The 23,475-nt window shown below is 49.9% G+C and overlaps 2 protein-coding genes across 5 annotated transcripts; both read left to right on the forward strand.

Annotated features, from left to right (window-relative positions):
* Positions 1–856: 856 nt before the first annotated feature.
* Positions 857–22,015, forward strand: SAYSD1 (SAYSVFN motif domain containing 1). The gene is made up of 3 exons (XM_072139766.1): positions 857–936; positions 20,679–20,902; positions 21,648–22,015. The coding sequence occupies exons 2-3, from the start codon at positions 20,684–20,686 to the stop codon at positions 21,954–21,956; spliced, it is 528 nt and encodes a 175-aa protein (XP_071995867.1). The 5' UTR covers positions 857–936; positions 20,679–20,683; the 3' UTR covers positions 21,957–22,015.
* Positions 12,815–16,663, forward strand: LOC140120813 (cleavage stimulation factor subunit 2-like). Of its 4 annotated transcripts, none has more exons than XM_072139763.1 (2): positions 12,815–12,947; positions 15,111–16,663. In XM_072139763.1, exon 2 carries the CDS (start codon positions 15,159–15,161, stop codon positions 16,563–16,565), a length of 1,407 nt encoding a protein of 468 aa, XP_071995864.1. In that variant the 5' UTR covers positions 12,815–12,947; positions 15,111–15,158; the 3' UTR covers positions 16,566–16,663. The 4 variants fall into 4 exon arrangements, with proteins under 4 accessions (XP_071995864.1, XP_071995863.1, XP_071995866.1 ...); XM_072139762.1 differs by having other exon boundaries at positions 12,815–12,909; XM_072139765.1 differs by having other exon boundaries at positions 12,935–13,023.
* Positions 22,016–23,475: the final 1,460 nt, after the last annotated feature.

Raw genomic sequence — 23,475 nt, forward strand, 5'->3', positions numbered from 1 at the left:
ACTATGAAGATCTCAAGGGGTTAACAATCTTCGTAAAATCTGTTTCTGATAGCTTGAGGGGTGCAGATTTGAAATTGGGTTGGTTATATGGGGGGTTTTGATGCTAAATATGTAAAATTTCATTCAAAACTGTATTTATCCCCAAAATAGTCAATTCTGAAAATCCGGAAAAGCGATTTTCTATTTGTAAGCCGCGTGACCTCAAAATAAATTATCCAAACATTTAAAAAATGGTGAAAATGTAAAGAAGACACATGGGAAATGTTATTCAGCAATTTATTTAGGTGGTAAATCTATCTGCCTGGAAACGCAATGATTTAGAATTTCGAAAATGGCAAATTTTTCAAAAAATTTATCATATTTTCTTTTTTTTGTAAATAAACGCAAAACTTATCTGCCAAAATTTACCACTAAAATGAAGCACAACATGTGGGGAAAAAACAATCTCAGAATCGTTTTGATAAGTAACAGTGTTCAAAAGTTATAACCATATAAAGCGAAGCAAGTCAGAATCCAAAAAATGGGACTGAGCCTTAAGCTGTAAAATGGCTGCGTCCTTAAGGGGTTAAGATTGTAATGTTTTTCATTTTTACTGTATATACTCGAGTATAAGCCGAGACCCCTAATTTTACCACCAAAAACAGGGAAAACATATTGACTCGAGTATAAGCTGAGGGTGTAGTATACAGTCTGCCTCCAGTATGCCAAGCTAATTTTAAAAAAAATAAACTTAATACTCAAAGTCCGACAATACTCACCTTTGATACTCGGCACGGCTCCCAGTCCTCAGCGGCGGCTTCTCTTTTCTTTCTTCACTAGCCAGCGGGCGCACACTATGATGTGGCGCCCGCCGGCAGATCGCATGGACACAACTGCCGGCTAGTGAAGAAAGCGGAGAGAAGCGGAAGCCGCCGCTGAGGATCCGGGTGCCGCAGGGTGACTATTCATTTTTTTTTTTTTTAATTGACTCGTGTATAAGCCAAGGTGAGGTTTTTCAGCACATTTTTGTACTGAAAAACTCGCTTATACATGAATTTATACAGTACATGTAAAAGATCTACAGGATGTAACTGAGGATCAGTACAGGATAAGTAATGATAACTTTAAAGTGTAGTAGAGAATGTTATTTGCATAAAGCTGCCTAACACTTTCACATATTTTACTAAGAATAAAGAGAGTAACAGGGAAAACGCTGTAGGAAGTGCATCCTGTTTTCCAGTTAATGATTACAACCTCTTTCAATACAAAGATATTACTGTAAGTACAAGTCATATCGCTGGGCTATATTAGGAGCAATGAGATGCAGCGTTATCACCATTATTGGGGTAGCAGCAAAATTATAATTCATCAATTTACTGAGGAGGGAAAAGATGAATGACAGCTGTGGGAGTATAATTGCTGCATTCGCTGTGATTGTGGGGAGAGTAGTGACAGTATACAGCACAGAGATGTCACTGTGACACTGGAAGGGTAGCTGTGCACTGCCATTCCTTGCATCATAGGAGTAGCCATCTGCAGGGGCTCCCTGTATCATGTCTGTGAGTGATGGAGCGACTGCTGCACTTGTGCCACTACCCCAATGCTATAGGCACAACAATCTTCCACTCATGTCTCCAGGACTTCTACGGGCCTGAACCTATTCTCTGGATTGCTCTACCTAGTAATACTAAAGCAATACACAACTTCAAATGTGCCCTAAGACTCATCCAGAAGGTCAATCACAATCTCTACCTGCAGGTAACATTCACACTTTTCACAAGCCTCTCCTCCAGCCTGTGTAATGTCTCTAATCCAAATTATTAGCACAGCGAATTGTGACTGAACCCTTCCCCAAGATCTCTGTACATATAGATGGCTGCTGGTGATGGATCATGTACCATGGACTCTGTACATATAGATGGCGGCCGGTGATGGATCATGTACCATGGACTCTGTATATATATAGATGGCGGCTGGTGATGGATCATGTACCATGGACTCTGTATATATATAGATGGCGGCTGGTGATGGATCATGTACCATGGACTCTGTACATATAGATGGTGGCTGGTGATGTATCATGTACTATGGACTCTGTACATATAGATGGCGGCTGGTGATGGATCATGTACCATGGACTCTGTACATATAGATGGCGGCTGGTGATGTATCATGTACTATGGACTCTGTACATATAGATGGAGGCTGGTGATGGATCATGTACCATGGACTCTGTGCATATAGATGGTGGCAGGTCATGGATGATACACCATGGACTCTGTACATATAGATGGCGGCTGGTGATGGATCATGTACCATGGACTCTGTACATATAGATGGAGGCTGGTGACGGATCATGTACCATGGACTCTGTACATATAGATGGCGGCTGGTGATGGATCATGTACCATGGACTCTGTATATATATAGATGGCGGCTGGTGATGTATCATGTACCATGGACTCTGTACATATAGATGGCGGCTGGTGATGGATCATGTACCATGGACTCTGTACATATAGATGGAGGCTGGTGATGGATCATGTACCATGGACTCTGTACATATAGATGGCGGCTGGTGATAGATCATGTACCATGGACTCTGTACATATATATGGAGGCTGGTGATAGATCATGTACCATGGACTCTGTACATATAGATGGAGGCTGGTGATGGATCATGTACCATGGACTCTGTACATATAGATGGCGGCTGGTGATGGATCATGTACCATGGACTCTGTACATATAGATGGTGGCTGGTGATGTATCATGTACTATGGACTCTGTACATATAGATGGCGGCTGGTGATGGATCATGTACCATGGACTCTGTACATATAGATGGCGGCTGGTGATGTATCATGTACTATGGACTCTGTACATATAGATGGCGGCTGGTGATGGATCATGCACCATGGACTCTGTACATATAGATGGCGGCTGGTGATGGATCATGTACCATGGACTCTGTACATATAGATGGCGGCTGGTGATGGATCATGTACCATGGGCTCTGTACATATAGATGGCGGCTGGTGATGGATCATGTACCATGGGCTCTGTACATATAGATGGCGGCTGGAGATGGATCATGTACCATGGACTCTGTACATATAGATGGAGGCTGGTGATGGATCATGTACCATGGACTCTGTATATATATAGATGGCGGCTGGTGATGGATCATGCACCATGGACTCTGTACATATAGATGGCTGCTGGTGATGGATCATGCACCATGGACTCTGTACATATAGATGGCGGCTGGTGATGGATCATGTACCATGGACTCTGTACATATAGATGGCATCTGGTGATGGATCATGTACCATGGACTCTGTACATATAGATGGCATCTGGTGATGGATCATGTACCATGGACTCTGTACATATAGATGGCGGCTGGTGATGGATCATGTACCATGGACTCTGTACATATAGATGGCATCTGGTGATGGATCATGTACCATGGACTCTGTACATATAGATGGCGGCTGGTGATGGATCATGTACCATGGACTCTGTACATATAGATGGAGGCTGGTGATGGATCATGTACCATGGACTCTGTACATATAGATGGCATCTGGTGATGGATCATGTACCATGGACTCTGTACATATAGATGGCGGCTGGTGATGGATCATGTACCATAGACTCTGTACATATAGATGGCGGCTGGTGATGGATCATGTACCATGGACTCTGTACATATAGATGGAGGCTGGTGATGGATCATGTACCATGGACTCTGTACATATAGATGGTGGCTGGTGATGGATCATGTACCATGGACTCTGTACATATAGATGGACGCTGGTGATGGATCATGCACCATGGACTCTGTACATATAGATGGCGGCCGGTGATGGATCATGTACCATGGACTCTGTACATATAGATGGCATCTGGTGATGGATCATGTACCATGGACTCTGTACATATAGATGGCATCTGGTGATGGATCATGTACCATGGACTCTGTACATATAGATGGACGCTGGTGATGGATCATGTACCATGGACTCTGTACATATAGATGGCGGCTGGTGATAGATCATGTACCATGGACTCTGTACATATAGATGGAGGCTGGTGATGGATCATGTACCATGGACTCTGTACATATAGATGGCATCTGGTGATGGATCATGCACCATGGACTCTGTACATATAGATGGCGGCTGGTGACGGATCATGTACCATGGACTCTGTACATATAGATGGAGGCTGGTGATGGATCATGCACCATGGACTCTGTACATATAGATGGCGGCTGGTGACGGATCATGTACCATGGACTCTGTACATATAGATGGAGGCTGGTGATGGATCATGCACCATGGACTCTGTACATATAGATGGCGGCTGGTGATAGATCATGTACCATGGACTCTGTACATATAGATGGAGGCTGGTGATGGATCATGTACCATGGACTCTGTACATATAGATGGCATCTGGTGATGGATCATGCACCATGGACTCTGTACATATAGATGGCGGCTGGTGACGGATCATGTACCATGGACTCTGTACATATAGATGGCGGCTGGTGATGGATCATGCACCATGGACTCTGTACATATAGATGGCGGCTGGTGACGGATCATGTACCATGGACTCTGTACATATAGATGGAGGCTGGTGATGGATCATGTACCATGGACTCTGTACATATAGATGGCATCTGGTGATGGATCATGTACCATGGACTCTGTACATATAGATGGAGGCTGGTGATGGATCATGTACCATGGACTCTGTACATATAGATGGCATCTGGTGATGGATCATGTACCATGGGCTCTGTACATATAGATGGCTGCTGGTGATGGATCATGTACCATGGACTCTGTACATATAGATGGCATCTGGTGATGGATCATGTACCATGGACTCTGTGCATATAGATGGTGGCAGGTCATGGATGATACACCATGGACTCTGTACATATAGATGGCGGCTGGTGATGGATCATGTACCATGGACTCTGTACATATAGATGGTGGCAGGTGATGGATCATACACCATGGACTCTGTACATATAGATGGTGGCTGGTGATGTATCATGTACCATGGACTCTGTACATATAGATGGCGGCTGGTGATGGATCATGTACCATGGACTCTGTACATATAGATGGAGGCTGGTGCTGGATAATGTACCATGGACTCTGTACATATAGATGGAGGCTGGTGCTGGATAATGTACCATGGACTCTGTACATATAGATGGAGGCTGGTGCTGGATAATGTACCATGGACTCTGTACATATAGATGGTGGCCGGTGATGGATCATGTACCATGGACTCTGTACATATATATGGAGGCTGGTGATGGATCATGTACCATGGACTCTGTACATATATATGGAGGCTGGTGATGGATCATGTACCATGGACTCTGTACATATATATGGAGGCTGGTGATGGATCATGTACCATGGACTCTGTACATATAGATGGTGGCAGGTCATGGATGATACACCATGGACTCTGTACATATAGATGGCGGCTGGTGATGGATCATGGACTCTGTACATATAGATGGTGGCAGGTCATGGATGATACACCATGGACTCTGTACATATAGATGGTGGCAGGTCATGGATGATACACCATGGACTCTGTACATATAGATGGTGGCAGGTCATGGATGATACACCATGGACTCTGTACATATAGATGGTGGCAGGTCATGGATGATACACCATGGACTCTGTACATATAGATGGTGGCAGGTCATGGATGATACACCATGGACTCTGTACATAATTCCCATGTCAAATGCCTAAAATCAGCTGTGGGTTTGCAATTGTAGGCAAGTTCATGATTGCTTGACCACGGCCACATTTTTTAGAAATGCCAGGACCTGGCCTTGCACTGTTATCAGTAAATCAGCCTCAGGGAAAGTCTTGTGTAACTCATGGAGTACCAGGAGACCCCATCATACTGATTATACATCTCCTCTATATGTTTTATTAGGTTCCTGAAGACAAGATGTTACATGGACGGTTAATCTGTATATATTGGCGCAGATGCTCGTGTGTACGAGCCTTCGATAACATTCAGCATATAAGTGGCAGGGCTTATGTGCAGCTCGGCGCTGGGGTTATTGGTCACAGTTCACTGCAGTTTAAAATGCGGCATGGAAAGAAGTCCAAATAAACATTGAGAAGAGCTCTGCGGTGTCCTCAGGGCTGCGGGATAGTGTGTCTTATACTGGATGTGGGGATAGTCAGTAACATAGCGCCATCTTGTGGCTATGTGGGTGGAGTACAGGTGATCGGGAGCAGAGCGCTGACCAGAGCTGTCCAACTCCTGAATACATTGTGCTATGAACGCAACGCTAGTGGCACGTGTGAACGCGGACCAATGCGATCACATTGTTTGTGGTGTTTTTTTTACACTTTTATCAAGCAAGAGAAAAATTAGCCCTTACAAGCGTTATATCACAGCGGCACTGTTTACAGGTGCGTTATAGTGCCAACAAGAGTAAAAATACATACAATAGTGTACAAAAATAATAATCAAAGTGGTGCACATACGGTCGTCCATCCTGTCTCTATCGCTGCGAGCATCACGAGTGGAATACAGCCAGTAAACAACATATACAATTACATAGTAACAGCGGGTGGATATAGCATCACAATTCATAACTGCACCTAATGCAGATCACAAGAAGGCATCAAGCGAGGAGGACATGGCCGGAGCAGAATATAAGCTTAGGGGTGAGTCGCACCATTTCCACCATACTTTTGTAAATTTCTTGGGGCGTGGTCTATGCAGAAAGACTACCCTTTCATATGGGACTATACCGTTTACAAGGATTGTCCATTGGGAACACCTGGGAGGGCGAGGGTCCATCCAGAGCACCACTGCCTTGGGGGCCATAAACAGCGCCTCGCGGAGGAAGATTAATAAATACGAATAAACATATGGCGGGCGTTAGATCAAATGGTGACTCAGAGTGTCCATTACCTCCCTCCAAAAAAAGTTTGGAGGAATGGTCAAGCCCAGATCATGTGCCAAAAAGTGGCTGGCACACAATTACACCTATGGCAGCTGAGAGAGGGGATACGACCCATTTTGTGCAGCCGTATCGGGGTCAGGTAGCTTTGATGAACCTTATAGAATTGAATAAGTTTGTCATTAATAGAGGGAGATACATAACAGTACGACTCAGGTAACTCAGCGAAGTGTCCTCCTCGCTTAAGGTGGAGATCAGTGTCCTCCATTCCGCTAATGCCTCACCCTGATTGGAATAGGCTTTGGCCGGGATGAGGTGAGAGTAGATTGTAGATATTAAACCTGCTGGTCCCTGAGATCTTACTACGCCTATGAATGGACATGAGGAGAAGGAGTGGTCAGAGGCTGTTGGTAATTGTGTGGCATGCGAGCCTTAGGTGGAAGTATCCGTATAAGTCGTGCTTATGGAGTTGGTGCTTTGTAGATAACTGCTCAAAAGGACATAAAAACATTCTCCTGCGTAACATCACTTATTGTGCATATCCCACGGGCACGCTATAATGGTGGGCTAACCTCTTGGGAGAAATGAGGGAGACCAGGGTTATTCCACAGAGCTGACTCCAGGGGGTGTAATGAGGCGGGGGCTTCTCGCTAAGTTATCCTGGCCACCCTACGTATCTGGAGAAGCTTCATGCTGAAGCAGCGTGGCGCATACAGAAGGTGCCACAGATGCTCTGACTCTCCCCCCACCCATGAGCCCAGATGTTTCAATTGCCCTGCCAGATCGCACAAGTAAATATCTGGAAGTGCCATACCTGCCAGGGATTTTGGACGTTGTAGGTTCGTTAATTGTAGCTTAGAGCGGCCCGACCCCCATATAAAAGGGAATCAGTAAAGAGTCAATGGCCTTAAAAAAGACTTACGAATGGGAACAAAAATATTAGAGGTCACCTAGAGACACTTCGGTTTTACCACCATTTCGGTGAGGTTTATGCGTCCCGCCACCGACAGAGGGAGTTTGGGCCAAATCTCAAATGTGGATTTAAAAGTGTGGAATCAATGACCATATATTCCTATCCAACATCTCTGCTGGTGATGTGGATATATGGATCCCAAGGTACTTGAAATTAGACACCTTTTCTAGTGCCTGACTGGCTGTCGATAACCCCGAGGCCTGTCTATCCTGCAAATACATAACACACAACTTTGTCCAATTTATAGACAAGCCTGAAAAGCTCCCATATTCATTATAAGCTCCCCTGCTCTATTCAGGGATCTCTCTGGGTCTGACAGAAAGATAAGGAGATCATCTGCGTAAAGCCCCAGCCTCCCCTCACGCGCCCTGTACGTAATGCCCTTATACAGCAGATCAGCACAAAGAATCACTGCCAGTGCAAAAAGGAACAGAGAAAGCGGACACCCGGCGGGTACCCCGCGCCAATAGAAACTGTTCAGAGCAGGACCCCAGTCAGAGGAATACTGGCCCTGGTATAAAACGGATACCCATTTTTGGAAAACTAGACCAAACCCCATTAGGCGAAGGACCCCCTGCAGAAATGGACGCAGCCAAGGCCCAATCCTCACCCCCATCCAATCCTATCTGCATCATCACCTGCACCCTAAGAAGATTGTCCATGGTGCTGCGCCCAGGAATAAACCCGGACTGATCCCTACGGACACAGATGCCACCACCTGGTTCAAGCGTTTCACCAGAACCCTAGTACGAATATTGTAATCTGCGGAAAGCAGTGAGATTGGGCGGTAGGATCCTTGTCTGGCTTTGGGAACTACAGGTGGCATATTCCATGATATTTTCAGCACGCCTACGAGTGGTGTACGAAGATCGCACCATAACTGGCTGAACACCAGGAAAAGACCACCACGACGCTAGACTCGTGCATTATCTGGAACTTTGCTATAGTACATGACTGTGATGTGATAAGTACCCACCTGAGCATTTATCTGCAATGTTTCTATCCCCTCTCCTATATTATACATTACTACCATATGTTTCTGGCTGTCCATGAGGCCTCCGAGGCCTAGTGTTGTCAGGCCTCTACATGTTAAGGGAGCCACGTTTAGCTTTGTATTTGACAGCAGGATATCTGCAGGATTAGCTGGTTATCGCTGGGTGAGCACGGATCTCTCCTTACAAGCGACTGCTGTTGTCGGCCGCTTAGCCAGGCAACCCCCCCCCCCCGTTAACATTGTGTTTTGATGCATTTTGAACACTATACATTGTTGTATTGCGTTTCAAAACACATAACGTAAATGACGCGTGTGTGTACACTTTGTGCATTTCATTGGGAGAAAGTCCTCCCCAAATAAATATTCATTTAGACCAAAACGCTTCAGTTTGTTAAGTTGCAAAACATGTTTTCCCTTTTAACAAGCCTAAAAGTAGCAACTTCCAGGACAAGAGGTCCAATAAACTAAAAGTCTATTCATTTACCTATAAATCTGCAGTGAGAGGGTGAATGTTTTGTATCTCTGGGGTGCTTTGTCTGCCATGAACATTGCTGGGCTTACTCAAGGAGAAGGGAAGGGGTGAGGGGGTAGATGTTGGCAGACACACAAATTGTAGATCAAGCACAGAACTTTGTATTCCAACACATCATATGTGAGCCACAGGACAAGTCCTTGCATATTTCTTACTACGTGCAGACAATTCAGTGATGAAGCGAATTTTCCCACATTATATGTAACTCACCGGGTGATGTGACTGCATCGTCTCTCGTTATCTAGTAGCTAGGCTGACCTGCAGTGACACAACTGCTACAAGTCCCTCACTGCACTCTCACCTCCTAGGAAGAAAAAAGGAAAATCCAACTAGCAATGTATATTACATGTAGTCTGAGCCAAGGCTACCTGCACAGCAACCAGAGCCGCCCGAGGGCAAAGAGACGGCTCACATATGGAGGCAGTAGAAATATAATGGACTGTGGCCAATCAGTGGTTACACAAAATGTATGAAATGTAGGCGAAGGCCTCCTGCAGACAAACACGTTCAGCCCATGGAAACAGAACCATAGGCTGGTCCAATCCCAGGGCCTGAACCCACTGCACAGGATGGAAGCCATACAGAAAACAGCAGTGCCAGTTCTTTAAAAACTACAGACTATACTGTTGCAATGTTTGGCCTGGCAGACGGAGTCCTTGCATCACATTTCTGTCTGACGTTAGGACTCCCATCCTGTGCATTGTGTTCAGTTTGTGGGATCAGACCTGCGTACGGTTCTGTTACCATGAGCTAAACACTTTCATCTGCAGATGGCCTGTAATGGACATGGATCCTTTAATTGGCCATAATCCACGGCTAATAATATATTCCAATCTCTCTGAATGCAATAACTCCTGGTGGTCACCGGTCATGGCCCAGACTGCGGCAACTCATGCACCACTCTTACATCCTCAGGTGTCCACCATCATTTCATTACATTTACAACACAAAAGTATAGTAGAAACAGATAGTGTATCCGGAGCGGAGTCTTAGAGACACATCAGCCCGGGGTCTGGAGGTGTGCCTGATAACACCAGGTCCATACAGCAGGCAAGCCCCCTGTGTGACGTCACACGACCGGGGACATACAACATGCAAGCCCCCTGTGTGACGTCACACGACCGGGGACATACAGCATGCAAGCCCCCTGTGTGACGTCACACGACCGGGGACATACAGCATGCAAGCCCCCTGTGTGACGTCACATGACCGGGGACATACAGCATGCAAGCCCCCTGTGTGACGTCACATGACCGGGGACATACAACATGCAAGCCCCCTGTGTGACGTCACATGACCGGGGACATACAACATGCAAGCCCCCTGTGTGACGTCACATGACCGGGGACATACAACATGCAAGCCCCCTGTGTGACGTCACATGACCGGGGACATACAACATGCAAGCCACCTGTGTGACGTCACATGACCAGGGATATAACGAGCCGCGCACCTGTGTGACGTCACATGATCAGGGATATAACGAGCCGTGCACCTGTGTGACATCACATGACCAGGGATATAACGAGCCGTGCACCTGTGTGACATCACATGACCAGGGATATAACGAGCCGTGCACCTGTGTGACATCACATGACCGGGGATATAACAAGCCGTGCACCTGTGTGACATCACATGACCGGGGATATAAAGAGCCCTGTACCTGTGTGACATCACATGACCAGGGACATAACGAGCCGTGCACCTGTGTGACTTCACGTGACCAGGGACATAACGAGCCGTGCACCTGTGTGACATCACATGACCGGGGATATAATGAGCCGTGCACCTGTGTGACATCCCGTGACCAGGGACATAACGAGCCGTGCACCTGTGTGACATCACATGACCGGGGATATAACAAGCCGTGCACCTGTGTGACATCACATGACCGGGGATATAACAAGCCGTGCACCTGTGTGACATCACATGACCGGGGATATGATCACTCGCAGAAAGCGGCACCACCAGGACAGAGAGCCCTTAGACCTGAGATACAATACGGTTGTGTCTGGACTGCGGGTCACGGTGTGAGAGAGGACACAGGAGGTCTCCAGCATGGCGGCTCCTGAGGTAACTGTCCCTGACATACCCCAATGCCTCAGGCTGAGGTAACTGTCCCTGACATACCCCAATGCCTCAGGCTGAGGTAACTGTCCCTGACATACCCCAATGCCTCAGGCTGAGGTAACTGTCCCTGACATACCCCAATGCCTCAGGCTGAGGTAACTGTCCCTGACATACCCCAATGCCTCAGGCTGAGGTAACTGTCCCTGACATACCCCAATGCCTCAGGCTGAGGTAACTGTCCCTGACATACCCCAATGCCTCAGGCTGAGGTAACTGTCCCTGACATACCCCAATGCCTCAGGCTGAGGTAACTGTCCTGACATACCCCCAATGCCTCAGGCTGAGGTAACTGTCCCTGACATACCCCCAATGCCTCAGGCTGAGGTAACTGTCCTGACATACCCCCAACGCCTCCGGCTGAGGCAGCTGTCCCTGACATACCCCCAATGCCTCAGGCTGAGGTAACTGTCCCTGACATACCCCAATGCCTCAGGCTGAGGTAACTGTCCCTGACATACCCCAATGCCTCAGGCTGAGGTAACTGTCCCTGACATACCCCAATGCCTCAGGCTGAGGTAACTGCCCCTGACATACCCCAATGCCTCAGGCTGAGGTAACTGTCCCTGACATACCCCAATGCCTCAGGCTGAGGTAACTGTCCCTGACATACCCCAATGCCTCAGGCTGAGGTAACTGCCCCTGACATACCCCAATGCCTCAGGCTGAGGTAACTGTCCCTGACATACCCCAATGCCTCAGGCTGAGGTAACTGCCCCTGACATACCCCAATGCCTCAGGCTGAGGTAACTGCCCCTGACATACCCCAATGCCTCAGGCTGAGGTAACTGCCCCTGACATACCCCAATGCCTCAGGCTGAGGTAACTGTCCCTGACATACCCCAATGCCTCAGGCTGAGGTAACTGTCCCTGACATACCCCAATGCCTCAGGCTGAGGTAACTGACCCTGACATACCCCAATGCCTCAGGCTGAGGTAACTGTCCCTGACATACCCCCAATGCCTCAGGCTGAGGTAACTGTCCCTGACATACCCCAATGCCTCAGGCTGAGGTAACTGTCCCTGACATACCCCAATGCCTCAGGCTGAGGTAACTGTCCCTGACATACCCCAATGCCTCAGGCTGAGGTAACTGTCCCTGACATACCCCAATGCCTCGGGTACACAGCGCATCCATACGCCTCAGGCACAGCTAGCGCCTCACCTCACATCTCCCGCCTTCCCCAATATTTATACTGCAATAGTCACGTGACCACAGTCTCCAGCCAATCACAGAGGGCACGCTCCCGCTGATGACGTCAGTAGTCGCTAAGCGGATGTGGCAGTGGCGGTAGGCGGAAGTCGTGGCGGGTGTCGCGCAGCAGCGGGTGAGTGCTGACAGAACGCCTGGCGGGGGGAGTAGCGGGTGAGTCCTGACAGAACGCCCGGCGGGGGGAGTAGCGGGTGAGTCCTGACAGAACGCCCGGCGGGGGGAGTAGCGGGTGAGTGCTGACAGAACGCCCGGCGGGGGGAGTAGCGGGTGAGTGCTGACAGAACGCCTGGCGGGTGTGTGGAGGCGCCGCTTATCAGTCGGTAACTGCTCCCGCCATCATGTTTACTGAGCGTGTATCTAATCCCACCATGTGTGATACTGTCTGCTGAGCTGCATGTATCTAATCCCGCCATGTGTGATACTGTCTCCTGAGCTACGTGTATCTCGTCCCGCCATGTGTGATACAGTCTGCTGAGCGGCGTGTATCTCATCCCACCATGTGTGATAGTCTGCTGAGCTGCGTGTATCTAATCCCGCCATGTGTGATACAGTCTGCTGAGCTGTATCTCATCCCGTTATGTGTGATACAGTCTGCTGAGCTGTGTGTATCTCATCCCGCCATGTGTGATAGTCTGCTGAGCTGCGTGTATCTCATCCCGTTATGTGTGATACAGTCTGCTGAGCTGCGTGTATCTCATCCCGTTATGTGTGATACAGTCTGCTGAGCTGCGTGTATCTCATCCCGTTATGTGTGATACAGTCTGCTGAGCTGCGTGTATCTCATCCCGTTATGTGTGATACAGTCTGCTGAGCTGCGTGTATCTCATCCCGTTATGTGTGATACAGTCTGCTGAGCTGCGTGTATCTCATCCCGTTATGTGTGATACAGTCTGCTGAGCTGCGTGTATCTCATCCCGTTTTGTGTGATACTGTCTGCTGAGCTGCGTGTATCTAATCCCGCCATGTGTGATACAGTCTGCTGAGCGGCGTGTATCTCGTCCCGCCATGTGTGATACAGTCTGCTGAGCTGCGTGTATCTCATCCCGTTTTGTGTGATACTGTCTGCTGAGCTGCGTGTATCTAATCCCGCCATGTGTGATACAGTCTGCTGAGCTGCGTGTATCTCGTCCCACCATGTGTGATACAGTCTGCTGAGCTGTGTATCTCATCCCACCATGTGTGATAGTCTGCTGAGCTGCGTGTATCTCATCCCGTTATGTGTGATACAGTCTGCTGAGCTGCGTGTATCTCATCCCGTTATGTGTGATACAGTCTGCTGAGCTGCGTGTATCTCATCCCGTTATGTGTGATACAGTCTGCTGAGCTGCGTGTATCTCATCCCATTATGTGTGATACAGTCTGCTGAGCTGCGTGTATCTCATCCCGTTTTGTGTGATACTGTCTGCTGAGCTGCGTGTATCTAATCCCGCCATGTGTGATACAGTCTGCTGAGCTGCGTGTATCTCGTCCCACCATGTGTGATACAGTCTGCTGAGCTGTGTATCTCATCCCGCCATGTATGATACTGTCTGCTGAGCTGCGTGTATCTCGTCCCACCATGTGTGATACTGTCTGCTGAGCTGCGTGTATCTAATCCCACCATGTGTGATAGTCTGCTGAGCGGCGTGTATCTCGTCCCGCCATGTGTGATGCGGTCTGCTGAGCTGCGTGTATCTCATCCCGCCATGTGTGATGCGGTCTGCTGAGCTGCGTGTATCTCATCCCACCATGTGTGATACTGTCTGCTGAGCTGCGTGTATCTCGTCCCGCCATGTGTGATACAGTCTACAGTCCCATCACATCTTGTGTGATACAGTCTGCCTTCTGTATCTAAGCCCTTTGTGATACAGCGCAGTGGTGCTTCGCCGTCTTTGCCAGTTGCTCGGTAGATGTAGGGCTGTGGCTCTTTCCCTCCGGTCCTAGTCCGATCAGAGTCGTGTGCAGCCAATCAGAGGCCTCGGCCATCACATGTGACGTCATAAGGTCTTGTACATAGAAAAACCTTTCATCCCCAGATTCTGGTAAATCTTTAGTGTTCAGATGTCCTGGAGCAGAGTAGCTATAGATGTGGTGTCCGGAGATTCTGGCTCCTCCCATACTGGGGCAGGGGCAGAGTGAACATGGCCTTAGGGTGGGCTCCCGCTCCCCCAGTCTGCTGGGGGTATCCCTTACCACTGGTCGCTCTCCATTACTTGGTTACTCTTTCCATATTTTGGGGAGGGGGGAGTTCCGGTTCTGAGTCGGACTGAGCTTTTCTCATAGTGAAATTTCTGGGTCTGAGCTTTTCCTGGTACTGATGAGATATTTTCCACACAGATCTAAGATCTCATCCACGGAGGAGGCAGCGAGAACAAGCGGTGAGAGATGGCAGGACTAAACGTGCGGGATCCTGCGTTGGATCGGTCCCTGCGCTCGGTTTTTGTTGGGAACATCCCGTATGAAGCCACGGAGGAGCAGCTGAAGGACATCTTCTCTGAGGTGGGACCTGTGGTCAGCTTTCGCCTGGTGTATGATCGTGAAACCGGGAAACCTAAAGGCTATGGCTTCTGTGAGTATCAGGACCAGGAGACGGCACTCAGCGCTATGCGCAATCTGAATGGCCGGGAGTTTAGCGGCAGAGCCCTGCGGGTAGATAACGCAGCCAGCGAGAAGAACAAGGAGGAGCTGAAGAGTCTGGGCACCGGGGCGCCTGTCATTGAGTCTCCCTATGGGGATCCGGTGCCCCCCGAGGAAGCTCCAGAGTCTATAAGTCGAGCTGTTGCAAGTCTTCCTCCTGAACAGATGTATGAACTCATGAAACAAATGAAGTTATGTGTGCAGAACAGTCCCCAAGAAGCCCGAAATATGCTCCTACAGAACCCACAGCTGGCATATGCCCTTCTTCAGGCTCAGGTGGTCATGAGGATTGTGGACCCGGAAATCGCTATGAAAATCCTTCATCGCCCCACTATTGTACCACCAATATTACAAGGGAACCAACAGGCAGGTCCAGGGCCTAGTGTTCCTCTCACTCAAGGGAATGCCCCAGGCGGGCCGCCGGCGCCTGTGGGTGGCATGCACGTGAATGGTGCTCCACCAATGATGCAGTCACTACCAATGCAGAGTGGAGTCCCAGGTCCCATAAACCCTGCACCGGGACCAATACTTCAAGGTGTACCTATGCCGGATCCTCGAGCCCCTCTGCAACGTGGTCCTCCAGCACCTAATGTCCCACCACGTGGTCTTCTTGGAGATGGCCCCAATGACCCACGTGGGGGAACACTGCTTACTGTAACGAATGATGACCAACCTAACCGTGGCTATTTGCCTCCATCTTTACAAGGTGGAGTACCTTTACATCACGATCGAGGTCCTGCACCCCTTGAAATTAGAGGGGGCCCTATGGGAGAGCCACCTCGACCTATTATTGGAGAATCACGAGGACTCCCTATGATGGATGCACGAGACTCCAGAATGATGGAGCCTCGACCTATGGATGTGAGGGGCTCTGTGCCTGCTCCAGCATCCAGAGGTCCTATTCCTGGAATGCAAGTATCAGGATCCGGAGGTCCTCAGCCACCAAGACAAGTGACAAATGTTCAAGGATCTTCTGGACAAGGCGGCTTCAGCCCTGGACAGAACCAGATCACCCCGCAGGACCATGAGAAGGCTGCGCTGATCATGCAGGTCCTGCAGCTGACCCCAGACCAGATCGCCATGTTACCACCTGAGCAAAGACAGAGCATCCTCATCCTAAAGGAGCAGATCCAGAAATCCACAGGAGGCCCATAAGTCACTGTGTGGATCACCTACCGTCCGTCATGTAGAAACATCCCCATTTTCTGACGTAGTTTTGTTTAGTTTTTGTTAATAAACTTAGTTGAATTTAATCTGATTTTGTCAAACGATTATCTGCAAAAGCGACCATAATGATCCCCCTTGTAGGATAGGATCTCACCATTACACCTTCATGCACAGCTTACTACCGTGTCCACAAAGGCTTCTATAAACTAAAGCTCCTCATTAACGACTTCTCCAGAATGACTTAGTATCGGCAATGTGAGGGCCCGGTAATAGTTTCCTGTTCCTGCAGATGCCTTGTGTGTAGTAGAGCTATGGGGTCAGTGAGTAATAGCTCAGGATCCTGCATCCTCCTGGGACATTACAGAACGTCTTGGCTTCTTCTATGCCCCTTAGGACTCCCCCATGTTGTATCACAAGGTCCTTACCAGGTTCTATGTCTCCAGTTACTAATATGTTAAGTCCACAGACTTGAACAAATGCAAATAAAACCCCCATTTCTTGTAAGTTACTCTGAAGCCCACCTAGGCTGGGCCAGACAGATTTTTAGGTGGACTTATTGGGTCAGATTGGGATTATTTAATGAAGACATTGGTGGCCAAAAAGAAAGGGTCTCTCCTTAGAGGCTGATAGTGGAGGTTGCACAATGCTGGATGATGGTAAGGGATACTTGTTAGATCAGTGAGTGTCTGACTAGCGGATCCCCCTTATCCACTCCCTGATTGAGATAAAAGTAGGGATCCTTAGCGCCCCCCCATATCAGTAACTCCATAGAGCCGCTCTGGTGACTGTGAGGTGCAGGGCCGGAGTGTCTGAGCCTGTGTCGCTGTAGACATCTGCAGTCATGAAGACTTTATGTATGTATGTACGGGCTCAGGGCTGTGCGGCCCCCCGGGGTGTGTGTTTAGTGTCTGGGATCAGGTTGGTATCTCTAATGTTCTTCTCTCTGTCTGCGGTTGATGCCGGCACCTGCGAGGATGTGATGATGAGCGCTTAGGAGATATCCAGCTCCATAAAACCTGATGTAAATGCGCCAGTAGTTGGCGCGGCCTGGATGGGGCTCGTCTCATCTGCATGTTTACAGCTCGCTGCACCGTCGTATCGTTACTGTATATACCATCACAGCGGGCGATGCTTTATGACGCCCTGCAGGAGAGGCTCACGCTGCACCTGTACACAGCAGCTCATGTCTGTGCGGCGGCTGTTTCCAGTCGGGGGCTTACAGCATGGGGGGGGAGAGGGGGGGGGATTATGGCTTTGAAACCTTTTTCTCAGTTTTAATTTTTTACGATTGTCACTGAGAAGTTTTAATTTTTTTTTTCTTCTCTAAAAAGGAGTTGATGAGTAAAGAAGTATAAAGCTTTTCATGCTGCCTCCTGCGGGCGCCCATCCTGCTAGAACTATGAGGCTAAGGCTGTGTTCACATCTGTGTCAGAGGCTGCCAGGGGTCCCTGCTCATAGACACCGCACAAAGCAGCTAAACTAGAGGTTTATGGAGGGTGTAAGAATAAGCCCATAATGTGAGGGAGAAGTGATTACTGTGACCTCCACCAGCCAAACTTCTCCTGCGCTGCCCGCAGATCACATACACGACTCACATGACCTTGTGGATGACCTTGAATGACCTCTGAGAGTTGAAGGTGAAACGAATGTGACTTTCTCTTACCTTTTCGATTCATTATGTAAAACTTGCTCCTCTACAATAAGAGGCTTAAAGGGAACCTGTCATGCAGATGAACCTGCTCAGAATAAAGGCTTCATTAAACATTCAGAAAAACATTGCCCTTCTCCCTAAATGGTTCCTCTCCGGCCGCAATGTTACAAAAATCAGTTTGTAAACTTATGCAAATCACCTGATGTGAGTCATTCACACATATTAAAATTGACTTGTATTGCCCTGCCTCCTTGTTCCTGATTGACAGGTCTAAGTGCTGTGATATCCTGTTGTATGAAACATTGGGGGTCATTTACTAAGGGCCCGATTCGCGTTTTCCCGACGTGTTACCCGAATATTTCCGATTTGCGCCGATTGTACCTGAATTGCCCCGGGATTTTGGCACACGCGATCGGATTGTGGCTCTGCTACATCATCAGGCACTTACCGTCATGTGACCGGAATGACATCATCTAAGGTCCTGTTACATCAGCAATATCTAGCTCATGTATGTATCTGATCACATGAAATCACAGCAGCCTCTGTGGAGGATGCACCCCCCCCCCCCTGATGCTACAGAATATAATGTTGATTTATGTGGATGTTGGGAAAACCATTTTAAGCTAAAAGAAGGTTGTGTGTTAGTTGATAGGACCTGATAGGAACATGTCACAAGCTGTGTATCTGAAAATGTGGTGACAGGTTCCCTTTAAATTCACATCAGGTGTTTAATTCATTAATAACACTAATAAATTTCCTGGTTCAATTAGAATTGGTATTTATACAGTCCTCCTTATCATTCTGTTCACACTTTGATTTCATGCGACCAATAAGACATTTACCAATTTATCTGCCGTAACGCGCCATTGTGAGTCTTGAAATGTGATATTCTCAAAAAGGTGTGGATGCCCTATGACCACAAATCACACGGATAAGTGATTTTTTTTAAATTTTTTGTTGCACAGAAATAATGGAGATATCTTGGAGAGCGATATGCATCAGCCACTGGTGTCGCCAGGCGATGCTGTGGTGGGGCTAAGGGGTGGGCAGATGGCTAGGCCAAACAGAAGTGCCCTGCACTGTGTGACTGGTCCAGTGGCAGCCCTTACTACTTGTATAAACTCACTAAGCCAGTCATTGTGCTTCGGCATAATGTCATCTACATGGAGGACAACGCTCCAGCTCATCCAGGTCTCTTCATTAGGGAGGAGCTCCAGGAGAGTGGGAGACAATGCTGTCCTCTCTCCGCAGCCACTCGCATCCTGCTGTCCTCTTTCTATAGCCTCTCACATCCCCTCTTCCCCTCTCCGGTCGCTCTCAGGCCGCTCACGTCCCCTCTCTCTGGCCGATCGCGTCCTCTCTCTCACATCCCCCCGTCCCCTCTCTGGCCGCTCGCGTCCTCTCTCTCTTTCTCTCTGGCCGCTCGCGTCCTCTCTCTCTCTCTTTCTCTGGCCGCTCGCATCCTCTCTCTCTTTCTCTGGCCGCTCGCGTCCTCTCTCTCTTTCTCTGGCCGCTCGCGTCCTCTCTCTCTTTCTCTGGCCGCTCGCGTCCTCTCTCTCTTTCTCTGGCCGCTCGCGTCCTCTCTCTCTCTCTCTTTCTCTGGCCGCTCGCGTCCTCTCTCTTTCTCTGGCCGCTCGCGTCCTCTCTCTCTCTCTTTCTCTGGCCGCTCGCGTCCTCTCTCTCTGGCCGCTCGCGTCCTCTCTCTCTCTCTTTCTCTTTCTCTCTGGCCGCTCGCGTCGTCTCTCTCTCTCTTTCTCTTTCTCTCTGGCCGCTCGCGTCGTGTCTCTTTCTCTCTGGCCGCTCGCGTCCTTTCTCTCTGGCCGCTCGCGTCCTCTCTCTCTCTCTTTCTCTGGCCGCTCGCGTCCTCTCTCTCTTTCTCTCTAGCCGCTCGCGTCCTTTCTCTCTGGCCGCTCGCGTCCTTTCTCTCTGGCCGCTCGCGTCCTCACTCTCTCTCTGTGGCCGCTCGCGTCCCCCTGTCCTCTCTCTATCCATCTGCTCGCGTCCCCCTGTCCTCTCTCTATCCATCTGCTCGCGTCCCCCTGTCCTCTCTCTATCCATCTGCTCGCGTCCCCCTGTCCTCTCTCTATCCATCTGCTCGCGTCCCCTCTCTCCGGCCCCTCGAGTTCTCTCTGGTCTCTCCCGTCCCCTCGTCCTTTCTCTCTCTCCGGGCCGCTCGCGTCCCCTCGTCCTCTCTCTCCGGTCCCTCACGTCCCCTCGTCCTCTCTCTCCGGTCCCTCACGTCCCCTCGTCCTCTCTCTCCGGTCCCTCACGTCCCCTCGTCCTCTCTCTCCGGTCCCTCACGTCCCCTCGTCCTCTCTCTCCGGTCCCTCACGTCCCCTCGTCCTCTCTCTCCGGTCCCTCACGTCCCCTCGTCCTCTCTTCGTGGTGGTCACATTGTAGGGTTTATTCACATTGATCATTGATTGCCTGCTCTTGTCTCTATAACGCAGGAGCCATGGAGCAGAGGCTGGCAGAATTCAGAGCAAGAAAAGCCAAAATTCAGACGAAACCTGTGGAAAGTAACTCGGGGGAGGGGGGCACCGGCTCCGGGCCAAGGACAAAAACATTGATACAGAAAGCAAAAGACCAAATACTCAGCGCGTGCAACAAGTGGAGAAACCCGGAGCCGGCGGCCCAGGCCATGTCCCAGGCCATGTCCCAGGCCAGGACTGAGGTGAGACATGGACTGCAAGAGGGACCGAGCACCAAAATAGGGACACCACATAAGTAGTGTGAGACTATTCGGCGTATGTAAGGCCACATTCACATGACTGTATGGGGGAATGTATAAACATCCACAAGCGTCCCGGCGGGCTTACGTTCATGTGCATGTAGCCTAAGACTGAGGCTGTGATACTTCCCTCCTAACGTCTCCCTATAATGATCACAGCTGGGGCTATAGTCCATCTACAGGGCCTTCACAGGTAGTCTGGGACACACCCCCTGTCTTCATTGGCTGAGGCTGCCCCTCCTCTGATTATGTATATCTGCAGTTGTATAGGATCCAGTACACACTGAGGCTGGTTCTGTGGATGCTGATATCATGTGACGAGGATCCAGTACACACTGAGGCTGGTTCCGTGGATGCTGATATCATGTGACGAGGATCCAGTACACCCTGAGGCTGGTTCTGTGGGTGGATCCAGTACACCCTGAGGCTGGTTCTGTGGGTGGATCCAGTACACCCTGAGGCTGGTTCTGTGGGTGGATCCAGTACACCCTGAGGCTGGTTCTGTGGGTGGATCCAGTACACCCTGAGGCTGGTTCTGTGGGTGGATCCAGTACACCCTGAGGCTGGTTCTGTGGGTGGATCCAGTACACCCTGAGGCTGGTTCTGTGGGTGGATCCAGTACACCCTGAGGCTGGTTCTGTGGATCCTGGGACGTTGTATAATGATTTGTTCTCTGTACTCTTTGCAGGTGCTGTCTGTAATGGCAGGCGAGGCTGAGCCCGTGGACTCGTCTATGTGGAAGGTCGTCCTCCTGCTGAAGGTCCTGCTGTGGCTGGCGCTGCTCGGACTCTTTGTAGAACTTGAGTTTGGGCTGGCGTACTTTCTCCTTTCCATGTTCTATTGGTTGTATGAAGGAACTCGTCGGCCGGGCCGGAGGAAGGAGGGGGAGAAGAGCGCATACTCCGTCTTCAACCCCGGCTGTGAGGCCATTCAGGGGACGCTGACTGCAGAGCAATTCGAGAGAGAACTGCAGTACAGACCCCTGGCCGGGACCTAGAGCGCCCCCTAGCAGCAGAAAACACCGCAAATGCAGCAAATAAATACTTTCAGTGGGAATCCGGCCTAACGTGTGATGAGGAGTGTGGGGGTCCGGTGATGTCCAGAGGGGCTCTGGGTGTAGTATGAGGTCCCCCTTATATCACTACTACTGAGGAGTGTGGGGGTCCCAGTGATGTGCAGAGAGGGGCTCGGAGTGTAGTATGAGGTCCCAATGATGTCCAGAGGGGCTCGGGGTGTAGTATGAGGTCCCCCTTATATCACTACTACTGAGGAGTGTGGGGGTCCCAGAGAGGGGCTCGGGGTGTAGTATGAGGTCCCCCTTATATTACTACTACTGAGGAGTGTGGGGGTCCCAGTGATGTGCAGAGAGGGGCTCGGGGTGTAGTATGAGGTCCCAATGATGTCCAGAGGGGCTCGGGGTGTAGTATGAGGTCCCCCCTTATATCACTACTACTGAGGAGTGTGGGGGTCCCAATGATGTCCAGAGGGGCTCGGGGTGTAGTATGAGGTCCCCCCTTATATCACTACTACTGAGGAGTGTGGGGGTCCCAGGGAGGGGCTCGGGGTGTAGTATGAGGTCCCCCCTTATATCACTACTACTGAGGAGTGTGGGGATCCCAGAGATGTGCAGGGAGGGGCTCGGGGTGTAGTATGAGGTCCCCCCTTATATCACTACTACTGAGGAGTGTGGGGGTCCCAGAGAGGGGCTCGGGGTGTAGTATGAGGTCCCCCCTTATATCACTACTACTGAGGAGTGTGGGGGTCCCAGAGATGTGCAGGGAGGGGCTCGGGGTGTAGTATGAGGTCCCCCCTTATATCACTACTACTGAGGAGTGTGGGGGTCCCAGAGATGTGCAGGGAGGGGCTCGGGGTGTAGTATGAGGTCCCCCCTTATATCACTACTACTGAGGAGTGTGGAGGTCCCAGTGATGTGCAGAGAGGGGCTCGGGGTGTAGTATGAGGTCCCCCCTTATATCACTACTACTGAGGAGTGTGGGGGTCCCAGAGAGGGGCTCGGGGTGTAGTATGAGGTCCCCCTTATATCACTACTACTGAGGAGTGTGGGGGTCCCAGAGATGTGCAGAGAGGGGCTCGGGGTGTAGTATGAGGTCCCCCCTTATATCACTACTACTGAGGAGTGTGGGGGTCCCAGAGAGGGGCTCGGGGTGTAGTATGACGTCCCCCCTTATATCACTACTACTGAGGAGTGTGGGGGTCCCAGAGATGTGCAGAGAGGGGCTCGGGGTGTAGTATGAGGTCCCCCCTTATATCACTACTACTGAGGAGTGTGGGGGTCCCAGTGATGTGCAGAGAGGGGCTCGGGGTGTAGTATGAGGTCCCCCCTTATATCACTACTACTGAGGAGTGTGGGGGTCCCAGAGAGGGGCTCGGGGTGTAGTATGAGGTCCCCCCTTATATCACTACTACTGAGGAGTGTGGGGGTCCCAGAGATGTGCAGGGAGGGGCTCGGGGTGTAGTATGAGGTCCCCCCTTATATCACTACTACTGAGGAGTGT

This window comes from Engystomops pustulosus, chromosome 3 (genome assembly GCF_040894005.1).
Source record: "Engystomops pustulosus chromosome 3, aEngPut4.maternal, whole genome shotgun sequence".
NCBI lineage: Eukaryota > Metazoa > Chordata > Amphibia > Anura > Leptodactylidae > Engystomops > Engystomops pustulosus.